This window comes from Rhinoderma darwinii, chromosome 3, assembly GCF_050947455.1.
Source record: "Rhinoderma darwinii isolate aRhiDar2 chromosome 3, aRhiDar2.hap1, whole genome shotgun sequence".
NCBI lineage: Eukaryota > Metazoa > Chordata > Amphibia > Anura > Rhinodermatidae > Rhinoderma > Rhinoderma darwinii.
The window spans coordinates 300,050,907-300,070,163 of NC_134689.1; the positions used below are offsets into that span (position 1 = coordinate 300,050,907).

At 41.3% G+C, this 19,257-nt stretch overlaps 1 protein-coding gene across 1 annotated transcript in view; it reads left to right on the plus strand.

Annotated features, from left to right (window-relative positions):
- FES (FES proto-oncogene, tyrosine kinase) overlaps window positions 1–19,257 on the plus strand; it is a 126,350-nt gene that overhangs the window by 103,294 nt on the left and 3,799 nt on the right. Inside the window, exons 13-17 of the mRNA XM_075858121.1 lie at window positions 1,529–1,582; window positions 2,555–2,673; window positions 12,961–13,055; window positions 15,019–15,142; window positions 18,296–18,453. Of these exons, the coding sequence (XP_075714236.1) occupies window positions 1,529–1,582; window positions 2,555–2,673; window positions 12,961–13,055; window positions 15,019–15,142; window positions 18,296–18,453 (550 nt within the window). The remainder of the gene's footprint in view (window positions 1–1,528; window positions 1,583–2,554; window positions 2,674–12,960; window positions 13,056–15,018; window positions 15,143–18,295; window positions 18,454–19,257) is intronic.

The window sequence follows — 19,257 nt, forward strand, 5'->3', positions numbered from 1 at the left end:
TTCAGAGGTATTATATGACTTATTATATTTTTATATGCATTACATTAATAATTCAACCTTCTGATCTCGTCCGTGCCCTTGGTAGTATACAGGAAATTACATGAGAATGGCTTCTACTCAAAAAAGCAGAGTATTGAAAGCAGAATATGCACATTTTAATGTACATTTGCATACATGTTATATTGTTTTGCTGAAATTCCTCAGAATTTCATTGTGCTACTAATTATTAATCCAGTAACATGGAGCTGGAGAAGATGTGAAAACTTTTATTTTTTTATTTTTATACATTACGCACTACAGTCATTAGATGCTGTGACAATGAGAAAGAAATAAGGAGCATTTATGAGAAGCTCCTTACCTTCCCTTTTAGTCTTGTGCTGTCATCCCCCACCAGCTCCACATGCGTGTACTCGGGGCAACATTAGAAGAATATCATTGATTGTAAGAAAAGTTAGGATTAAAATCAATATGGCTGATTCCCAGTTATGGAAATATTTGTAACCAATACCAAAGAAGTCCAGACATATAATGTGGTAATGGATTGGGTTCCCAACTTACATACCCCATAGATGTTATCTTTTGCCTCTATGACGAGCCAGATGACAACACAACTAAACTAAAAGTAGAATTTGCCTGTTTTATTAACTCTTATAGTCTATAGTGGAGAAACTAATGTGGCCAGCTTGGCCAGCTCTCTCATTCTTCTCCAGCACTTTGCAAATTCCTGTTCTTCCAATAGTTTTGGCCCTGTTGGTCTTGACAAATTTAGCTCTGCTACTCACCCGGGGAATAGCAGTGTGGAGATATGCCTTACTGGTGGAGTTTTGATGTTACTTCCATCCCCTGTATAAAATACTTCTCTATACAGAGGATAAGGCAGGAAACCATCACAGCACTGCAGAAGCAGACTGTACACCTGGGACATCTGCGTATTGCAGGAAAATAGGTAATATTTTGGGGAATGGGATGTTGGCCTAACTTTCAGGATATTTACTTTATATCTAAGGCCACTTTCACGTAGCAGTATTTAGGTCAGTATTTTTCATCAGTATTTGGCAGCTAAAACCAGGAGTGGAACCTACAGACGGAAAAAGTATAATGCACCTCTTCTGTGTTTGGATCCACTCCTGGTTTTGGCTCACAAATACTGATGCAAAATACTGACTTCAATGGTGCCGTGTGAAAGTGGCCAAATTCTTTCTCTCTTTGTTCTGTTTACTTTAGTCAACCATAAAAAATATTCCATGATCATCCGTTATGATACATTGGTTGCTGAATATAATCATTAAGACACATAGTGATTAAATGTGTCTTAGTTCTAATTGTATTATTTTCTATCCCATCAATATATAAAATGTTACAGTGTGAAATTAAAATTGTAATTTACAACTGACTGTAGAACAGCAGGGAATAAGGAAGCCACACCAGACTAGAATAAAATAGGAGATGCACTGCTACAATGTATCCTTAGCCAAAGTTATTATTCATATTATATAATAATATTTACTCTTATTTTCTTCCATTACAGGATAAATGGGTGCTGGAGCATGAAGAAGTTATCTTAGGAGAAAGGATAGGACGGGTGCGTTACAATAAGATTTTTAATTTGATTCCTACTCATTAAAATACATCATATCAACGGCAGCTGATAATAACTCAGCGCCGAAAAAAGCAAACAAAAAAAGAATAAACAAAAGCTTAATTAAAACAACAGAATTTAATTAAATGGGTTATATCAAAAGGTTTATCAAGTGTAAACCTTATTACTGAGTCCATTGTAGAATGAATTATCTGAAAAGCACATATACCCGCTGGTGCCAAGATGTATGATGGTTTTAGAGAGATAATGCAACGCAAGCATCCACCCTGCATCTTGCTTTTCCAACTTAAGTAAACGATCAAATGCAGTCAGTCACCACAAAATTCTGCGTGTTGCCCAGAGCTAATAGAAAAAAGGGTAATGGAAAAAAGTAATGAAAATAAATATTGCTAAGAGCCATATGTACTATGCATATGTACTATGCAAACCATATTAATATGGTAATAGTTTTCCGAAAAAAAATTACCCTTGAGAAGGTCATGTTGACTTTAGCATGTGCATATCTTGTAGCATCAATTGTGAAGCAAGGCATTTAATATACAGCATTGATTATGGCACCATTGATTAACCGTCTCCTAATGTAAACTCATATTCAATGGCATAGTTAGTGCATTTCTAAGCCCATTTGTGTCTTTTAAGTCTGACACTGTAATCACTGATTGAACAGTACCAGTGTTTAGAGACATGCCACATTAAAAAGTAGAATGGTAACACCCAGTTGTCAATTTATTCCTACATTTCCAGGAGCAATTACAGAGGAACGGCACATACCACAGTTCTAAGAAAAAATGCTCCAGAATTGTTATGCGAAGGGGAATACAAGTATTTACTAAAACAGTTATGTCATGACAGTAGACAGGTCCTCTATAAAATGTTGCAGTAAGCCACATGTTCTAAAGTAGAGGGGGTCCATACACAAGACTCTTTCATCTCTGAATGTTATTTCTTAAACAGGGTAATTTTGGAGAGGTGTTCAGTGGACGCCTTCAAGCTGACAACACACCAATTGCAGTTAAAACTTGCAGAGAAACTTTGCCACCAGACTTAAAGGACAGATTTCTGTCAGAAGCCAGGTAAGGACAGTGATCCGTGTCTTTTTAACAGTATAGAATTTAACTAGATTTTCCATTATAATATAAAGCAGTGTTCCAGGCAAGTTGTTCTTTCTCCTCGCTCCACTTCCATTCATTTCATTCAATTGCTATAGCCTAACTGAAATATCCAGGCACCGCTCATTGATCTGACACAGTAGCAGCATGTAGTGTCATTAGGTGCTGAGATCGTATATAAAATTACAATTAGTGGACATTTTAATATTGATTCACTTTTCATCTGTGCCATATACGCTCGAACAGGCTGTCAGCTCTGGGTCTCTACTAAAGAACATTGTTACTACTACTGGTAAATGGCAAAAGGCAAACATGACAAAGGTTACCACCAGTGTTTGTAATCGAACATCTATTCCTCCTATCAGGAGAGCTACTGTTAAGGTACATGAAAAGAAATACGGAACTAGAACACATGGCATGTAGATAACAATCCTGGCAGCATGCTATTTTATGTAGAGAGGAACTAACGCAATATTAGACATTTATTTTCCTATCTGTTGCACTCGCTTCTGCTTATCGTTCTGTTTATGTGAAAAGGCATGTACACGGTTTACTGTTTCTTGTACATATATCTTACAGTTTTTATCTCTAGTCAGAAGGAGACGTGCAGTAGAATAGATGACCCAGATATACTTTATTGGACAGGGTTTGCGAACTATCAGTTCCTTCAGAATTAAATAAAGGTTTCAGGAAGAAACACTAAATAATAAAACACATTTTTTATTGTGCTCTTAAAAAAAATGGATACTGAGAATGACGTATATTCTAAAAATCAGCTGCACACCTACAGATAGAGATAATCTGGGTTGTCGCTGGGGTACACAGTTCGGCTTCTCTAGATGGTGTTTTGTGGGTCTTCTGGGAGGAATTGCAGTGGCGTATTTCTGTTTGCGACCCCTTACTTTCAGAATGTAGGTATAACTAGCCCTAGCATTGGCATTCTGTTGGGCACCCATTCTGAAAGAACACCCCAAATACCTCTGGAACCTAACCCTCGCCTCCTCTTTTGACCCTAACGCTGTTAGCTCAAACTGCTACGTTTTTCACAGGGTTTTCTCAGCTTGTCAGGGAAATATATAGAGCAGCGGAATAACAGGATATCATGTATAGGCAGTGGCTCAGTGGCCATTGCCGATATATGATATCCTGTTCTGCCACTGCTCAATCGACCCAATGGGCAGTCAATTAAGGTAACTACCATAAAGTGTTCCTGAGGGTGTATTCATATGTTGTGGTTGAGGTGCAGTTGAAACCACATCAAAAAACTGTATCCAGAGACCGCATTTGTGTTTAGTGCTATTTGATGCATTTTTCCATGTGGTTTCATTTATTTTTAGTGCCATTAGTGGTGCATGTTTTAGTGTGCCCAGATCTTATATTAAAGTCTATAGTAAAATAAAAAATGCAAAACTGTGTTTTGGTTTGTGACGTTCTTGAGGCAATTTTGTAGTCAGCGGCATATTTTTCCAAATGCAGCATTCTTTGGGTATGGCGATTTTTCAGGCATTTTTCCCATAGGCTTCTCTATAGGACTTCGACACTGACAGAAAAAAAGCATGTACAAAATGACACTAAATGAAAAATGCCATAAAAACGCCTTAAAACGCCTAGATAAAACGCTATTGCATTTTACAAAACAAAGGAGTTTTAACATGCATTTTTTCAAGCAGTTTAAAATGTCAGAAAATATCTGTGTATGAAGGAGGCATAAAGAGGTTTTCAATGACATTGCAAATAACCGTATTTTAAAGATCGATACTAGATCGTGTGCTCATAGCATGTAATATATTAGAGGTATTTTTAGGTAACCACCAGTAGAGCCACAAGTGAAGGGGATCTACATAGCTTATTATGCGGCTGTGTCTTTCCTTACCGCTGTGGTCTTTACTTCTGCAGCTCTTCCTCTTATATGTATTCCTGTATTGACTGTCCGTCAGGTTTATAATAACTACCATTAAGATTCCTACAATCATGGGTATAAAGTAGTCACCTTACTGATGCACTAGTAGTCACTATACACATACTTCCCAACATTTGAATCCTAAATAGCAGAAAATGTTAAGGTCCACTCAGGAACAGCCCTAGAATTGCCTAAAAATGCCCCTCATGGTGTCTGGTTGATGGGGCAGTCCCACAAAAAATAGGACTGTTGGCTGGTATGACTACACAGCATTTCTCCATCTGGAAAAAAAAAAATTAATCTCCAGAGGCAACAAGCCTTCTTTACTGTGAGAACTGTGAATCTCTGGAATAGTCACCGCAGGAGCCGTCACAGCAGGGACAGTAGATGGCTTTAAAAAAGGCTTCGATCATTTCCTAGAATGAAAAAATATCAGCACCTATGTCAATGTATAGAATTGTTGCGTGAATGTTGATCCAGTCTGATCGCCACTTGAGATCAGGAGGGAAGTTTTTCCTTTTTAGGGCATATGCATTATGTATTTTTTTTTTTTTTTTTATGCCTCGTGTGTGCGATAGACACTAGATAATACATTTGGTGTACAGTCCTACAGTGTTACATAAATAATTGGAAGTAAAATACTTTGATACAGTGGTGTCGTTCTGATTTCTTGGACTATCCTCCTGATCACCAATTATATCAGGGGCGGACAGAAACAACAGAGGGCCCCTGTGTAAGAACAATATATAGGGCCCCTGCTCTGAAATAGTTCAGCTTAGACTGCCCTTTATGTCTCTTTGCAAGCCATGAAATTCATTAGCTCAGTCCCTTACATGTAATCTAATAGACAGTTGGAAAAAATACAAAGAAGAGCAACGAAGCTAATAAGGGGCATGGAGAATTTAAGTTATGAGGAAAGATTGAAAGAATTAAACCTATTTAGCCTTGAAAAAAGACGACTAAGGGGGGACATGATTAACTTATATAAATATATTAATGGCACATACAAAAAATATGGTGAAATCCTGTTCCTTGTAAAACCCCCTCAAAAAACAAGGGGACACTCCCTCCGTCTGGAGAAAAAAAGGTTCAAGCTGCAGAGGCGACAAGGCTTCTTTACAGTGAGAACTGTGAATTTATGGAATAGCCTACCGCAGGAGCTGGTCACAGCAGGGACAGTAGATGGCTTTAAAAAAGGGTTAGATAATTTCCTAGAACAAAAAAATATTAGCTCCTATGTGTAGAAATGTTTCCTTCCCTTTTCCCTTCCCTTGGTTGAACTTGATGGACATGTGTCTTTTTTCAGCCGTACTAACTATGTAACTATGTAACTATGTAACAGTAGGAAGCTGTATTTAAAGAGAACCTGTCATCAGCATTTCACCTGTTAAACCAGCAATACCAGGTGGTAGTGGGTGAAAAATAATTTCTATATAACCTATAATTGTCATCTTAGTCGGTTGTGTAGGTTTAATATTCAGTTTTTTAGTGTTCCCACACCGTATGCTAATGAGCATAAAAGAGTCAAATCTTTGTTTGAAAAGAGTCAAATCTTCATTCCTCAAGTCTTTCCGAGTTTACCCCGCCTCCTTATTTTTGATTGACAGCTCCTAGTCTTCCCCCAGCACACAAAATCCCACGCTTGTGCATTGATGTCCTCTTCTGGTGTGTGCGCACAAAGGCACACCGGATTATTGCGATAAAAGGCGCAAAATGTTTGCAGACCGTTATTTACACTCGGAGGAGGAGTTTCGGAGAGGGGATAACGCTAATGAACTTTTTATAGCAGCGGCCAGTGAGGGACAAGTAAAGTTCAATAGCTGAAATGCAGGTGACAGGTTCTCCTTAAGGTGGTAGTGGGCCCCCAATCTACTGGTATGATATGTCCACCCCTGGATTAAATCACGTCACTTTATCAGATGACATGCTATATAGATGCTAGATGCAAGTGCTGGGTTCAAGTTGCAATTGCTACTTTTCAAAACCTATAGCTATAAATTGTCTAAATGTCATTTTAAAGCTGGGTTCACATGGAGTTTATTGCAGGTGGAAAATCTGCCTCAAAATTCCGTTTGGAAGTTTGAGGCAGATTTTCCTCTGCCTGCATGCTGATTTTCGCTGCGTTTTTCGCCCGCGGCCATTGAGCGCCTCCCATTGATGTCAATGGGAGGTCAGAGGCGTACTCGCGCAAAGATAGGGCATGTCCCTTCTTTCTCCCGCTCGCGGGAGAAAACCACCTCCGCCTCCCATTGAAATCAATGGGAGGCATTTTCGGCCGGTTTTTGACAAGTTTTATGGTGCGGTTTCCGCGTCCAAAAACTCTGTGTGAACATACCCTTGAGATGCAGGGAACTGAAAAGTGTAGAGAGCTGGCCAGTGCGTTTGGACTGGCTCCCTAGGCATATGCTTTATAGTAACGGGAGCAGGTTTGAAATATACTCATCCGTCACATATAGGCTATGATGGAATCCTTTTAACGGATACATCATGAAAAGCAATTGAAAAGCTTGTTAGCAGAGTGAAACCAGGGGCAACAAGAATAGGCAATTACTAGTTTCTAGCGTAACAGATGAACAGAACATTTTTTGGAACAATGGCAAATTCTTAGGCTTAGTAGTTACAACGATAAACTTGATCGTTATGAAGCACAGTCTCTTAGTTACAGCAAACTAAGGCCTTATTTACACGGGCGTGTGCGTTTTGCACGCGTAAAAAAATGCAGCGTTTTGCGTGCGTTGCAGTTCCGTGTGTCATCAGTGTTTGGTGCGTGTCTGCGTTATTTTCGCGTGTATGGCATCCTTATGTCAAGTGGTTTTGACGTATGCAAAATGAAATGAAGAAGGTGGTTTTCTTTTTCTCATCATTTTTTTAGCAACTGTTGCGCAAATCACACACAGCACACGAATGTGCGTCCGTGTGATGTCTGTGATTTTCACACACCCATTGACTTCAATGGGTGCGTGATGTGCAAAAAACGCTCAAGTATAGGACATGCAATGAGTTTCACGCAGCGGACACATGCTGCGTGAAAAACACGGAATGTCTGAATGGTCCCATTGACTTACATAGGTCCGTGTGATGCACGTGATTTTCACTGCCATATCACGGACGTGAAATACGCTCGTGTAAATAAGGCCTTAAACAGTTTTTACACACAGTGTGTGCACTTCACGTATACTGTCTTTCTTCATAGTGGTCCTACTCAGGGGTACTATCTCTTTAAGGAACCACTCACAATTTTAAACCCATTACTGAAAAAAACAACTCTTGACCCATCCAGCGCTGCTAACTACTGACCAGTCTCTAATCTCCCCTTTATCTCCAAACTCCTGGAACGCTTGGTCTACTCTCGCCTTATCTGCTATCTCTCTGCTAACTCCATTCTTGACCCCTTACAATCTGGTTTCCGCACTCTACACTCCACAGAAACTGCCCTTACTAAAGTCTCAAATGATCTCTTGGCGGCTAAATCTAACGGCAAATACTCTCTACTGATTCCTCTGGATCACTCTGCAGCCTTTGACACTGTAGACCACAAACTCCTACTGAACATGCTCCACTCTATTGGCCTCAAGGACGCGGCTCTCTCTTGGTTTTCTTCCTATCTCTCTGACCGCTCGTTCAGTGTGTCATTTGCTGTTTCTACTTCTTCTCTTCCACTTGCTATCGGGGTTCCTCAGGGATCAGTCCTAGGTCTGCTCCTTTTTTTGCTCTACACTATTGGACAAACCATCAGCATATTTGGCTTCCAGTACCATCTCTACGCTGATGACACCCAATTATATGCCTCTTCCCATTACATCACCCCTGCTCTAATACAAAACACCAGTGATTGTCTGTCCGCTGTCTCTAACATCATGTTCCCTATCTAAAACGGAATCTTTCTAAATCTGAGCTCCTTGTGTTCCCACCATCTACTAACCTCCCTAAACCTGATGTCTCCATCTCTGTGTGTGGCACTATCATAACTCCCAGGCAGCACGCCCACTGTTTCGGGGGTTATTTTTGACTCCGACCTTCCCTTTACTCCTCACATTCAATCACTTACACGTTCCTGTCACTTTCACCTCAAAAACATCTCCAGAATCCGCCCTTTTCTTACAGAGGAAACAGCCAAAACTCTTATTGTAGCTCTGATTCACTCTCGTCTTGACTACTGTAACTCATTACTAATCGGTCTTCCCCTCACCAAACTCTCCCCTCTCCAATCTATCCTCAATGCAGCAGCCAGGCTCATCTTTATGACCAACCGCTACACCAACGCCTCTACCCTGTGCCAATCACTACACTGGTTGCCCATCCCCTTCAGAATTAAATTCAAACTTATTACTCTCACCCACAAAGCTCTCCACAGTGCGGCACCTCCTTACATCTCCTCCCTCAGCTCTGTCTACCACCCTACTCACGCTCTACATTCTGCCAACGACCTTAGATTAAAATCCGCCATAATGCGAACCTCCCACTCCCGTCTCCAAGATTTTTCTCGTGCTGCACCGGTTCTCTGGAATGCGCTACCACAGACAATCCGATTAATTCCCAATATCCACAGTTTTTAGCATATCCTGAATATACATAATTTTAGACTGGTTTATCACATTCTCTAATCTGAATCCCCCCCCCTAACATTAGTCATCGGAACCTGACCTCTTTATTCAGTAGTATCCCCCACACTCCTTGCACTGTACTGCATTTCATGTCTGTCATACACGGATACTGGCTAGTGACCGGCTCATGCAGCTTTATGTGTACTACCCCATGTATATAAAAGATGGCTGGACCATTGTCCACTTTTTACACTTTGTGTCTCCCTTATTTCCTCATAGATTGTAAGCTCTGTCACTATGTAATGTCTGATATTGTCTGTTCATGTTCCCTCTGAATTGTAAAGTGCTGCGGAATATGTTGGCGCTTTATAAATAAAGATTATTATTATTATTATTATTATTATTAATAACTTCTAACAGCAGCGGTGGCTTAGTTCAGGCCTTCTTGCTCACTCACTGAGCAGGCTCCTCTGTCACTCCCTGCAGTCACTACTTCCTCCTTCCTTTTTATTATGTATTCCTGCCACTATAGAGCCATCCAGTGGCCAAAGTCAAATATTACAGCTTATACACGTAATATATACAAGAAAAAAGAAACAAACAATGGAACAGTCTTTATAAAAAAAAGGGATAAACTCTCAATCCTACCACGTAAGGAAGAGTATAGTGTTTAATCCCCTTATTAGCTCATACAGTGGCATCCATCACCCATAGGCAACCATCTTTAAAAAAAAGTATGTTTTTTTACTGGACTCCGCGGGGTGGAATAGCGTAGTCTACCCGTATACCACGTCTGACAATAGAGCCCTATGGACACATTTATTATATACGTCAGGAGCTTTACTGATATACAAGTTAAACGTAAATAATTTTTTTTTAATGTGAACAGGACTTTAGCATCATTTCATGTTCTTTTGGGTGCTAGATGACATACAAATCTAATATATATTAAAGCTGTGCTGAATCATTTCCTGCCTATACAGCAATTCCAAATATATTTATGATATCCAAATTTTTCCCTCAATAAGTGGGCGTAATCTAATAACAGAGGCAGCAGAATGCAGGCTGTAATAGACACAGAGGTAGGAAATTAACAACTTTTCTACACCAGCAAATGGCTTAAAAGTCACAAAAAATGGTAATTTTGTCAGTTTCCGTCGCCCTTGTCACTTAAAAAAAGATGGACGGAGTTTAGTGGGAGAGGCCATATGCATCCTGGACTGCAAAAATACTTTTTGTGAAATACAAGGATGACCTATAATAAAAATGTCACGAGAGGTGACAGATTCTCTATAAATCTAGTGACTCACAGGTGACGACGTCTCAGATTCTAGTAGTTTTTTTCCTCTTTTCTTCTTCATCCGGTCCAGAGCACATGACGACTTCTCCCGGCCATGACCCATTTCTGCAGAATTTGCCACTCAGATGTCTTCGACTCCTCACTTTTCCAACATTTCCACACCTATAAATGAAAATAAAGTTATCATGGCGCCACATACTGTATCCCTAAATATAATAGCACCAAACACTGCGCGCCTGAATATAATAATACCACACACTGTAAAACACCACATACACACAGCCCCCTGTACATAGTGCCACACTCAGCCCCCTGTACATAGTGCTACACACAGCCCCCTGTAGATATTTCACCCCCCCATAGATAGCGCCACACACATCCCCCTGTACATAGTGCCACACACAGCCCCCTGTACATAGTGCCACACACAGCCCCCTGTACATAGTGCCACACACAGCACCCTGTACATAGTGCCACACACAGCCCCTGTAGATATTACACCCCCCCCATAGATAGCGCCACACACAGCCCCCTGTACATAGTGCAACACACAGCCCCCTGTACAGAGTGCCACACACAGCCCCCTGTACATAGTGCCACACACAGCCCCTGTAGATATTACACACCCCCCATAGATAGAGCCACACACAGCCCCCTGTACATAGTGCCACACACAGCACCCTGTACATAGTGCCACACACAGCCCCTGTAGATATTACACCCCCCCATAGATAGCGCCACACACAGCCCCCTGTACATAGTGCAACACACAGCCCCCTGTACAGAGTGCCACACACAGCCCCCTGTACATAGTGCCACACACAGCCCCTGTAGATATTACACACCGCCCATAGATAGAGCCACACACAGCCCCCTGTACATAGTGCCACACGCAGCCCCTGTGGATATTACACCCCCCCCCCATACATAGCGCCACACACAGCCCCCTGTACATAGTGCCACACACAGCCCCTGTGGATATTACACCGCCCCATACATAGCGCCACACACAGCCCCCTGTAGATATCACACATCCTCCCCCCTGTAGAGAGCGTTACACACAGCCCCCTATAGATACAAATGAATATCCCCCCAAACGGAAATCTTTAGAAAAGTTTCCATCACCATTGAAATCAATGGTGATGCAAACGGAAGCTAAGGTTTCCATTTGCCTTTCTGTTGAGGGGTTAACCAGAGGGAACCCCTCAACGGAAGGGCAGCGGTGATGTGAACAGAGCCTTAGATACAGGGCACTAGATACAGGGCCCATGTGCATGTGTGATACTGTTTGTTGGACCCTGTATCTAAGCCTAATGTAGGCTTAGATACAGGGTCCAGCAGACAGTATTCTTATGCAGTATAAGCTGGGGCCCTGTATCTAAGCCTAACACATGGTAGGCTTTAAAGGTTGTCCAGTCCCTAAACATTGATGGCCTATCCTCAGTATAGGCCATCAATAGCTGATGGGTTGGGGTCAGACACCCGGGACCCCCACCAATCAGCTGTTTTGAAGGGGTTGCAGCCGCTCGTACGAGTGCTGCTTCCCCTTCGTTTCCCTCACTTGCTCACACTGTGAATCGCTGACACGTCCGTGTCGGCGATTCAGTGTGAGAAAGTGACCGGAATGAATAGGAAGTAGCGCTCGTACAAGCGGCAGCAACCCCTTCAAAACAGCTGATTGGTGGGGGTCCCGGGTGTCTGACCCCAACCCAACAGCAAGACAATAAAATTAAACTTACCTCCTCTTCGGCCGCAGGTCCTCACTCCATGAAGTGTCGGGACGCTGTGCGCGGCGCATAGCATCGTGGCGTTATGCGCTGCGCACAGCGCTGTGACGTCAGAACCTCCGATGCGCTCCAGGAAGAGGAGAGGTAAGTACTGTCAGTTACTATAGTAACAGGGGCCCGTGTAGTTTATTACATAGGCCCCAGTTACTATAGTAACTTTACATTGATGTGTGAATGTGGCTGCCGCTAGCACCGGGGCCCCCTCCGGTGCTAGCGACGCCACATCGGGCATGAGGGGGGCCGTGCGATCATGTGTGGTTCAGTCGGCCATGGGCCCCGGGCGGCTGCCCGAACCGCCCTAATGATAATCCGCCACAGCCATCACTGTCTACATTATCCTTGTACTGTGATATCACTGTGAGTTATCTCTATTCTGTGATATCACTGTGTGCACACAAGCCATTTAAAGGCAAATTAACTTCCTATTCTTAGCTTGTTAGGGAAGTTCCACATCATTAAGAAGCATAATAATCAGTAGTTTTATAAATAGCAAAGTGGAAACAAGGTGTGTAAACTTAGCCCCAGTGGGAACACTGCTTTTTGGGTTTGTTAAAAAACTGTGACTTAAGGAAGACCCAACCATATTAGTTAAATATGTTGTTAGAATAATTGCAAGAACTTCTTCAATGTGCCGTTTTAGTTTGTACATAAAATGATGGCCATAGTTGCTTGTTTTCGTTTATTCTAATCTTCCTCGCATTTTTGTCTTGTTTTCCACAGAATTTTAAAGCAATATAATCATCCCAACATTGTCAAACTAATTGGAGTTTGTACACAGAAACATCCTATTTATATTGTCATGGAGTTGGTACAGGGTGAGTGTAATGAAGTTTTTATTTCACAGTGCTAAATGTTACAGCGCCATCATATGGCAAAGGGAGGTCGTAATATTCACTATGAAAATAGAAGCGGTTAGATAATAATTAAAGTGGTTGGCCAACTTTCTTATTGTAGTTGGCATGTGCCTTGAAATTAAAAATTACTAGTTACAAGAGGGAGAGCTCTGATACCTAGAGCAGCTTTGTCAGTAGGACAAGAAGGTTTCCATTCACTTGTTGCGGGCAAGGATTTTAGAAATGGCGAGCAGGTAGAAAGTCGCAAAACTTTTCATCATGCAGTAAATAAGCTTTATTTATATAAAACCCCAAAAATCTCTTTGAATAAAACAACAATTTATTACATTATAAAAATTGCAATCATTACATTACTGTACACATTGATGAGCAAGGCAGCCGTTTAATATGTAGGAGGTGGGGGGTAACAACCCGCTGTCTTTTTAAAAAAGTATATATTCATAGCATAACTATGGAACTAAGAATTATGGAACTCCATGGAAAAGGCAAGTTCACACCAGGTTTGGACAATGCAGTTGACATAAAAAAAAATGAAAAAAGGTATCGTGGTAAAAGGGATGCACACATATGTAATTGTATGCAACCTCCATAACCAAACAGTATACCATTACATTTTTTTGTGGCTCTGAATAGTAGTACTGTAAAGAAAAGGTATCCAGGCTTAAATCTATGCCGCAAGGACACACGTTTGGCATACATTTGCACAGTAGACATTTCTACTTCTCTCCTAAATTACACTGGTGTGTGTCTGTCGCTGTCTCTGCTGTCATGCCCTCTATATATCTTAAACATAATCTTTCTAAAACGGTGCTTCTGTTGTCTTCATCAGCTCCTCCACCTAAACCTGATGTCTCCATATCTGTCTGTAATACCACCATCCTTCCTGGACCTCAGGGCAATGTCGTGGCGTTACACTTGACCCTGATCTGTACTTTCTTCTTCACTTTCAAGCCACTACCAAATACTATAGCCTTCACCTAAAAAAAAAAACGTATCACTTATCTGTCCCTTCCTCGCCACTGACACTGCTAGAACACTAATCCAGGTCCTAATCATTTCTCGCCATGATCACTGTAGCTAATTGGTATTCCACTAAACAAACAAACAATCCATCGTGAAGACAGCAGGCAGGTTGATCTTTCTATCTAGCAGTTATCCCAAAGGCGCTATTAGATGGAGCGATTATCATACAAATTTTCGAATCACTAGAATGTAAGAGATTGTAGCTATGTGTAATAGCGTTCAACGAACAGATTGGTCACACCTACCTTAGTGAAAGATTATTGTTCGTCGCCGCCACATCCCCTTGTCTAATCGGATATCTTCCAGTCGTTTTTGCTGTATGGGCGAACGAGCAACAATCTCAGTAACGACTAAACACCAAAAAATCTTTATCGATTATTTTTACGTGTGTTAGACCGTCTTTTAGATGCAAACGACTCGCTAAATCGCCACTCATCACTCGTTCGCGAAAGAATGTCTTCTAAACTTTCCTGCTAGTCTACAAAGCAGCACCGTGATGCACCTCCACTGTAGTCTCCATTTACCAACCCATTTGTGCAGTTTTTCATTTTTTGGCCAGGTGTTTCCTGAGAAAGCCTATTACAGGCTTATCCTCTAATCTATTCCACTAATGCTTATCTTGCTCACTCTCTATATTTCGTGATAACATTACGCATAACATTGCATTGAAAAATGGTGCTCTAGAGGTGTGGTCCTCTGAAAGAAAATGGAGAGGATGCATAGTAAATGATGGAACTGAAAATCTGGTCTGGATTAAGGAGTGGTCTTCTCAAAGAGGTGGTCTTTTAGATAGGTTTCACTGTATATGAGGTGAATTTTGAGCTCAGAGCTATGATCAGCTAATATGTAGTTCAGTACAATAAATATAGCAGACAACTGCAGTAACTGTGTTCTCCTGTAGGTGGAGACTTTTTAACGTTCTTACGGAATGACAGCCACAGACTGAAAACAAAGGAAATGATCAGGATGTCTGAAAACGCTGCGGCTGGGATGGAATACTTGGAAAGCAAACGCTGCATTCACAGGTACTGGCCCAGGGGTTAATGCAGATATATCTCACAGATCCAGGCTCAGTATATTTGTAAAAATGGTTCACAGCTGCGGCGATAGCAGTTATGTTAATATATTTTTTTTTTTTACATTACTTTAGAGAAAAAATGGTATAAGGGGGGCTTTTTGAACATTTAATATTTAATTTTTTTGCACATTAAAAAAAACTTTATTTAACTGTTTCCTATAAGTCTCCCTAGGGGACTTGAAATAACGATCATTGGATCACTTGCGATAGATAGATAGATAGATAGATAGATAGATAGATAGATAGATAGATAGATAGATAGATAGATAGATAGATAGATAGATAGATAGATAGATAGATAGATAGATAGATAGATAGATAGATAGACAGACAGACAGACAGATAGCAATACTAATGTATTGCAGTATATCATGATTTTGACAGGCTTCTATTAAGTCTCCATTAGGCCCCCAGACTGCCATGAGAAAAAACGGCACCCCGCGCGTCACGGGGAGCCGATGGGCTGTCGGAGGGAGCTGCCCCCTCTGTCTAACGCCTTAGACAGTAAAGTAATGATCCCATCACTAATCATTAGAAACCTCAACCAGCCTACCTAAAACCTCCCTTTACTTAACCCCTTATTTACACTGTCAAAGGACCTGCATCTAGACGCCTATGGGCCTACAAAAAAGGGTGGGAAACAAAACACCAGTCCCTTCTGTACTGAGTGGCAAAATCAAGCAACGTAATGTGGATCCAATTTGGATCTTTGCTTTGCCCTCCCCCTTTCTTCTACAGTACATACACCAATGATAAGAAAAATGCAAACTGATGAATGATATTTATGTTTTAAAACCATAACTTGCTGAGAATATAAAATATCAGTCTATTGTCTACTAATAAAAACATGTCCTGGTAGGTTAACTCAGGTGAAGTTCTTGTACCGATTTATAAACCAATGATATCATGTTGCTGTAGGCACATATTTTCTCATTGGTTTAGGCATGCCATGTACCTGTAACACAGAGATTTTTGGGATGGTTAAAGGAACCCCTTTAACATGTAAACATGACGGTTACATACATTAAGTTTAGCAGAAGGTTAAGCGGAAAACATCCTACTTTTGAAAGTCTTTCAAGAACTTCACCTGAGTTAACCTACCAGGACATGTTTTTATTTGTAGACAATAGACAGACATTTTATATTCTCAGCAAGTTATAAAACATAAATATCATTCATCAGCTTGCATTTTTCGTATCATTATTGTATGTACTGTAGTAGAGAGGGGAGGGCAAAGCAAAGATCCAAATTGGATCCCCATTATGTTGTTTGATTTTGGCACGCTGTACAGAAGGGACTGGCATTTTTTTTTTCTATGACAAGGGGCCTCTTTCCCACCCTTTCTTGTAGGCCCATAGGTGTCTAGATGCAGGGCCTTTTACATTGTAAATAAGGGGTTAAGTAAAGGGAGGTTTTACGTAGGCTGGGGAGGTTTCTAATGATTAGTGATGGGCTTAAAGCGTACCTCCACTTTCAGTGAAAATGATTATAGTGAAGGAGTGTGCACAATACTTGTTTTTCTAAATCACTTGTATTAGCTATCTTCTAGCAGCAGCATGGACTGTGTAAAGTCCGTGCTACCGGCTGCTCATAACTCTGCAGTAGGAGACAGAGCGTCCTGCTTATCTCCATAGCTTCCCTATCCAGAATGGCCGTTACCGCTATAACCTTTATTGGGGAGGCTGTTTCCTAACTCCTCAGTTCATACTAAGAATGAAGTTCCTCTGGAGAGAAGAGTCTATGCGTCCTTTTACACCAGCCAATATCAGCCATAACAACGAACACAGATCAACGAAACAGCTCATTGATCGGTGCTCGTTTGCTACTTTCACAAGGTGCTATGATCAGTAATGTATGGGGCTCTTGTTCCCATGCATTACCATCATATCGGCAGCACATCTTCCTTTTTACTCAGGGAGATGTGCTGCCGACAACGATAATATTTTCTACTGCATAAATTATACGATCAGCCAATAAATGAGCATTTGCTCGTTCACCAGCTGATCGTTGCCCTGTTTACACAGGGCAATGATCGGGAACGAGTGTTCATATGAGCTCTCGTTTCGCCCGATCACTGGCCCTTGTGAAAGGGCCTTTACACAGTTTCTCACCGCCCAGTAGCAAAAAGATTAGGACCAACCAAGGCTGGGCATCCTCTCTTCAAGGGCTTGTACACATACTGCTTTATTTCATATGTGAAAGTCTGAATGAGTATTTTAATTTTCAGCACCAACATATTCCACAGCACTCTGCACAGATTGTATATTAGCTTACGTTCCCAGTGGGACTCAAATTCTAATTTCCTTATTCTCATGCTAGGGTAAATTTCATAGAAAGCCAAATAACTTGGCAGTAAGTTTTTTGAGGGTTGTTGGAGAAAACCACACGGAGGACATAAAAACTCCATGCAGGTGTTGCCCTTGCTTGCATTTCAACATTGGACATTAGTTCTGCAAGGAGACAGTACTTACCACTGAGCCACCGTACTAGCCCCCCACTCCAGTACAGCAGTGTCTTTCTCCACCTCTCTAGTCCCAGAAACTCCTGCAGTGTTCACGTGCCGTTCACTAGTCACGTGCCGCAGCAGCCAGACACTGGTCTCAGACTGGTTCCCACCTTATTTGCTAACATTGTGGTTGTGTGCGGAGTGGGTTAACCCTGTGCTGTGTCCTATGTCACATTGCCCATGGGGGAAGAGAGTTGGAATCACAATGAACTGAGCCATTTGAGTACCACAAGCATGGGCCCAGGACCACTATCATGGACTACCTTTCTGGTAAGTATGGGCTTGTTCATAACCCTCTTGAGAATTAATCAATTGTGGATTATGTGGTATATTTCATTCTCAGGACAAACAGTGATGCTTTGCCATTTTGGAAGTCAAATAAAGTGAAGTCATATAAACATAAAGAACTGTAGTTGTGATAGATTCTTAACAATTAATAGTAGTTTTATTAGAAGTAACTTTTCAATACAGTTCAAGTACAAACATACAATAGAATTTCAGATGCTGCTTCATCCAGGAGAATAGTTTGAATCCAAGCAATGACTAAAAGGCCTGTTTATCCATTTCACACAATGTCTTTCTTTTTTAATGCAGGGATCTTGCAGCACGCAACTGTCTTGTGACCGAAAAAAATGTCTTAAAGATTAGTGACTTTGGCATGTCAAGGGAAGAGGCGGATGGAGTGTATTCATCCACTGGAGGAATGAAACAGATTCCTGTTAAATGGACAGCACCAGAAGCTCTCAATTATGGTATTTCTTTTCATTAGCATTATGTTTGTTTCTCCAGGGCATTAGTCATTTACAAACTGAATTTTACAAGGAACATTATTTCTTAAAGGAACAGTACACCAAGTCTTCAAGATTTTCTTTATGCTGCCAAAACAAATATACCTGTAGAAATCTTGCAGAGCACAAGTTTCCACACTTATCCGGAACTACATTACGTTTGCAAGTTATAGCGTGTCTGGTCTCCTATTGATGACAGATCAGTGGGGAAGGTCTCCTGTTTTAGCCAGTTGCCTTACAGACAGAGACGGTTTGGTGAGAGGTTTGTCAGAAGGAAAGAGGGGATGAGATGGCTGATCTCCTGAGACACATAGATGAATCCTTATATACGATAGGCTCAAAAGAGAGAGGAGAAGATGAGAAGATTCAGTGCAAGGGCAAGGGGCAGGCAGGGTAGGCACCTGCCTAGGGTACTATTAAATTTCAGATATAGGGGGATGCAAGTTAACAATAACTGTCTCTACATTTTCTCTGCAGCTGCTCAGCACTACGTCTTAGTCTGGTAATACTTGTCTGGGTGTTTAGGTCTAATGAGCACTTCCCATGCCCACCGAGAAACGCTCATTGGTTATAGTGTGATGCCTGTTACACAATCGTAGCCTGTAGCTTTGTGACAAGCCCATGCTTTAACCAATCCGCACACTATAAGCAGAGAAGAGAAGCAAAGGTAGGAACACAAAGCCGGCACTGCATAAGAGCAGCAGCATCCTCTCCCTGCACACACTGACAGAAGGGGAAATAGCCTGAAACTAGTACCTCAGAAACACT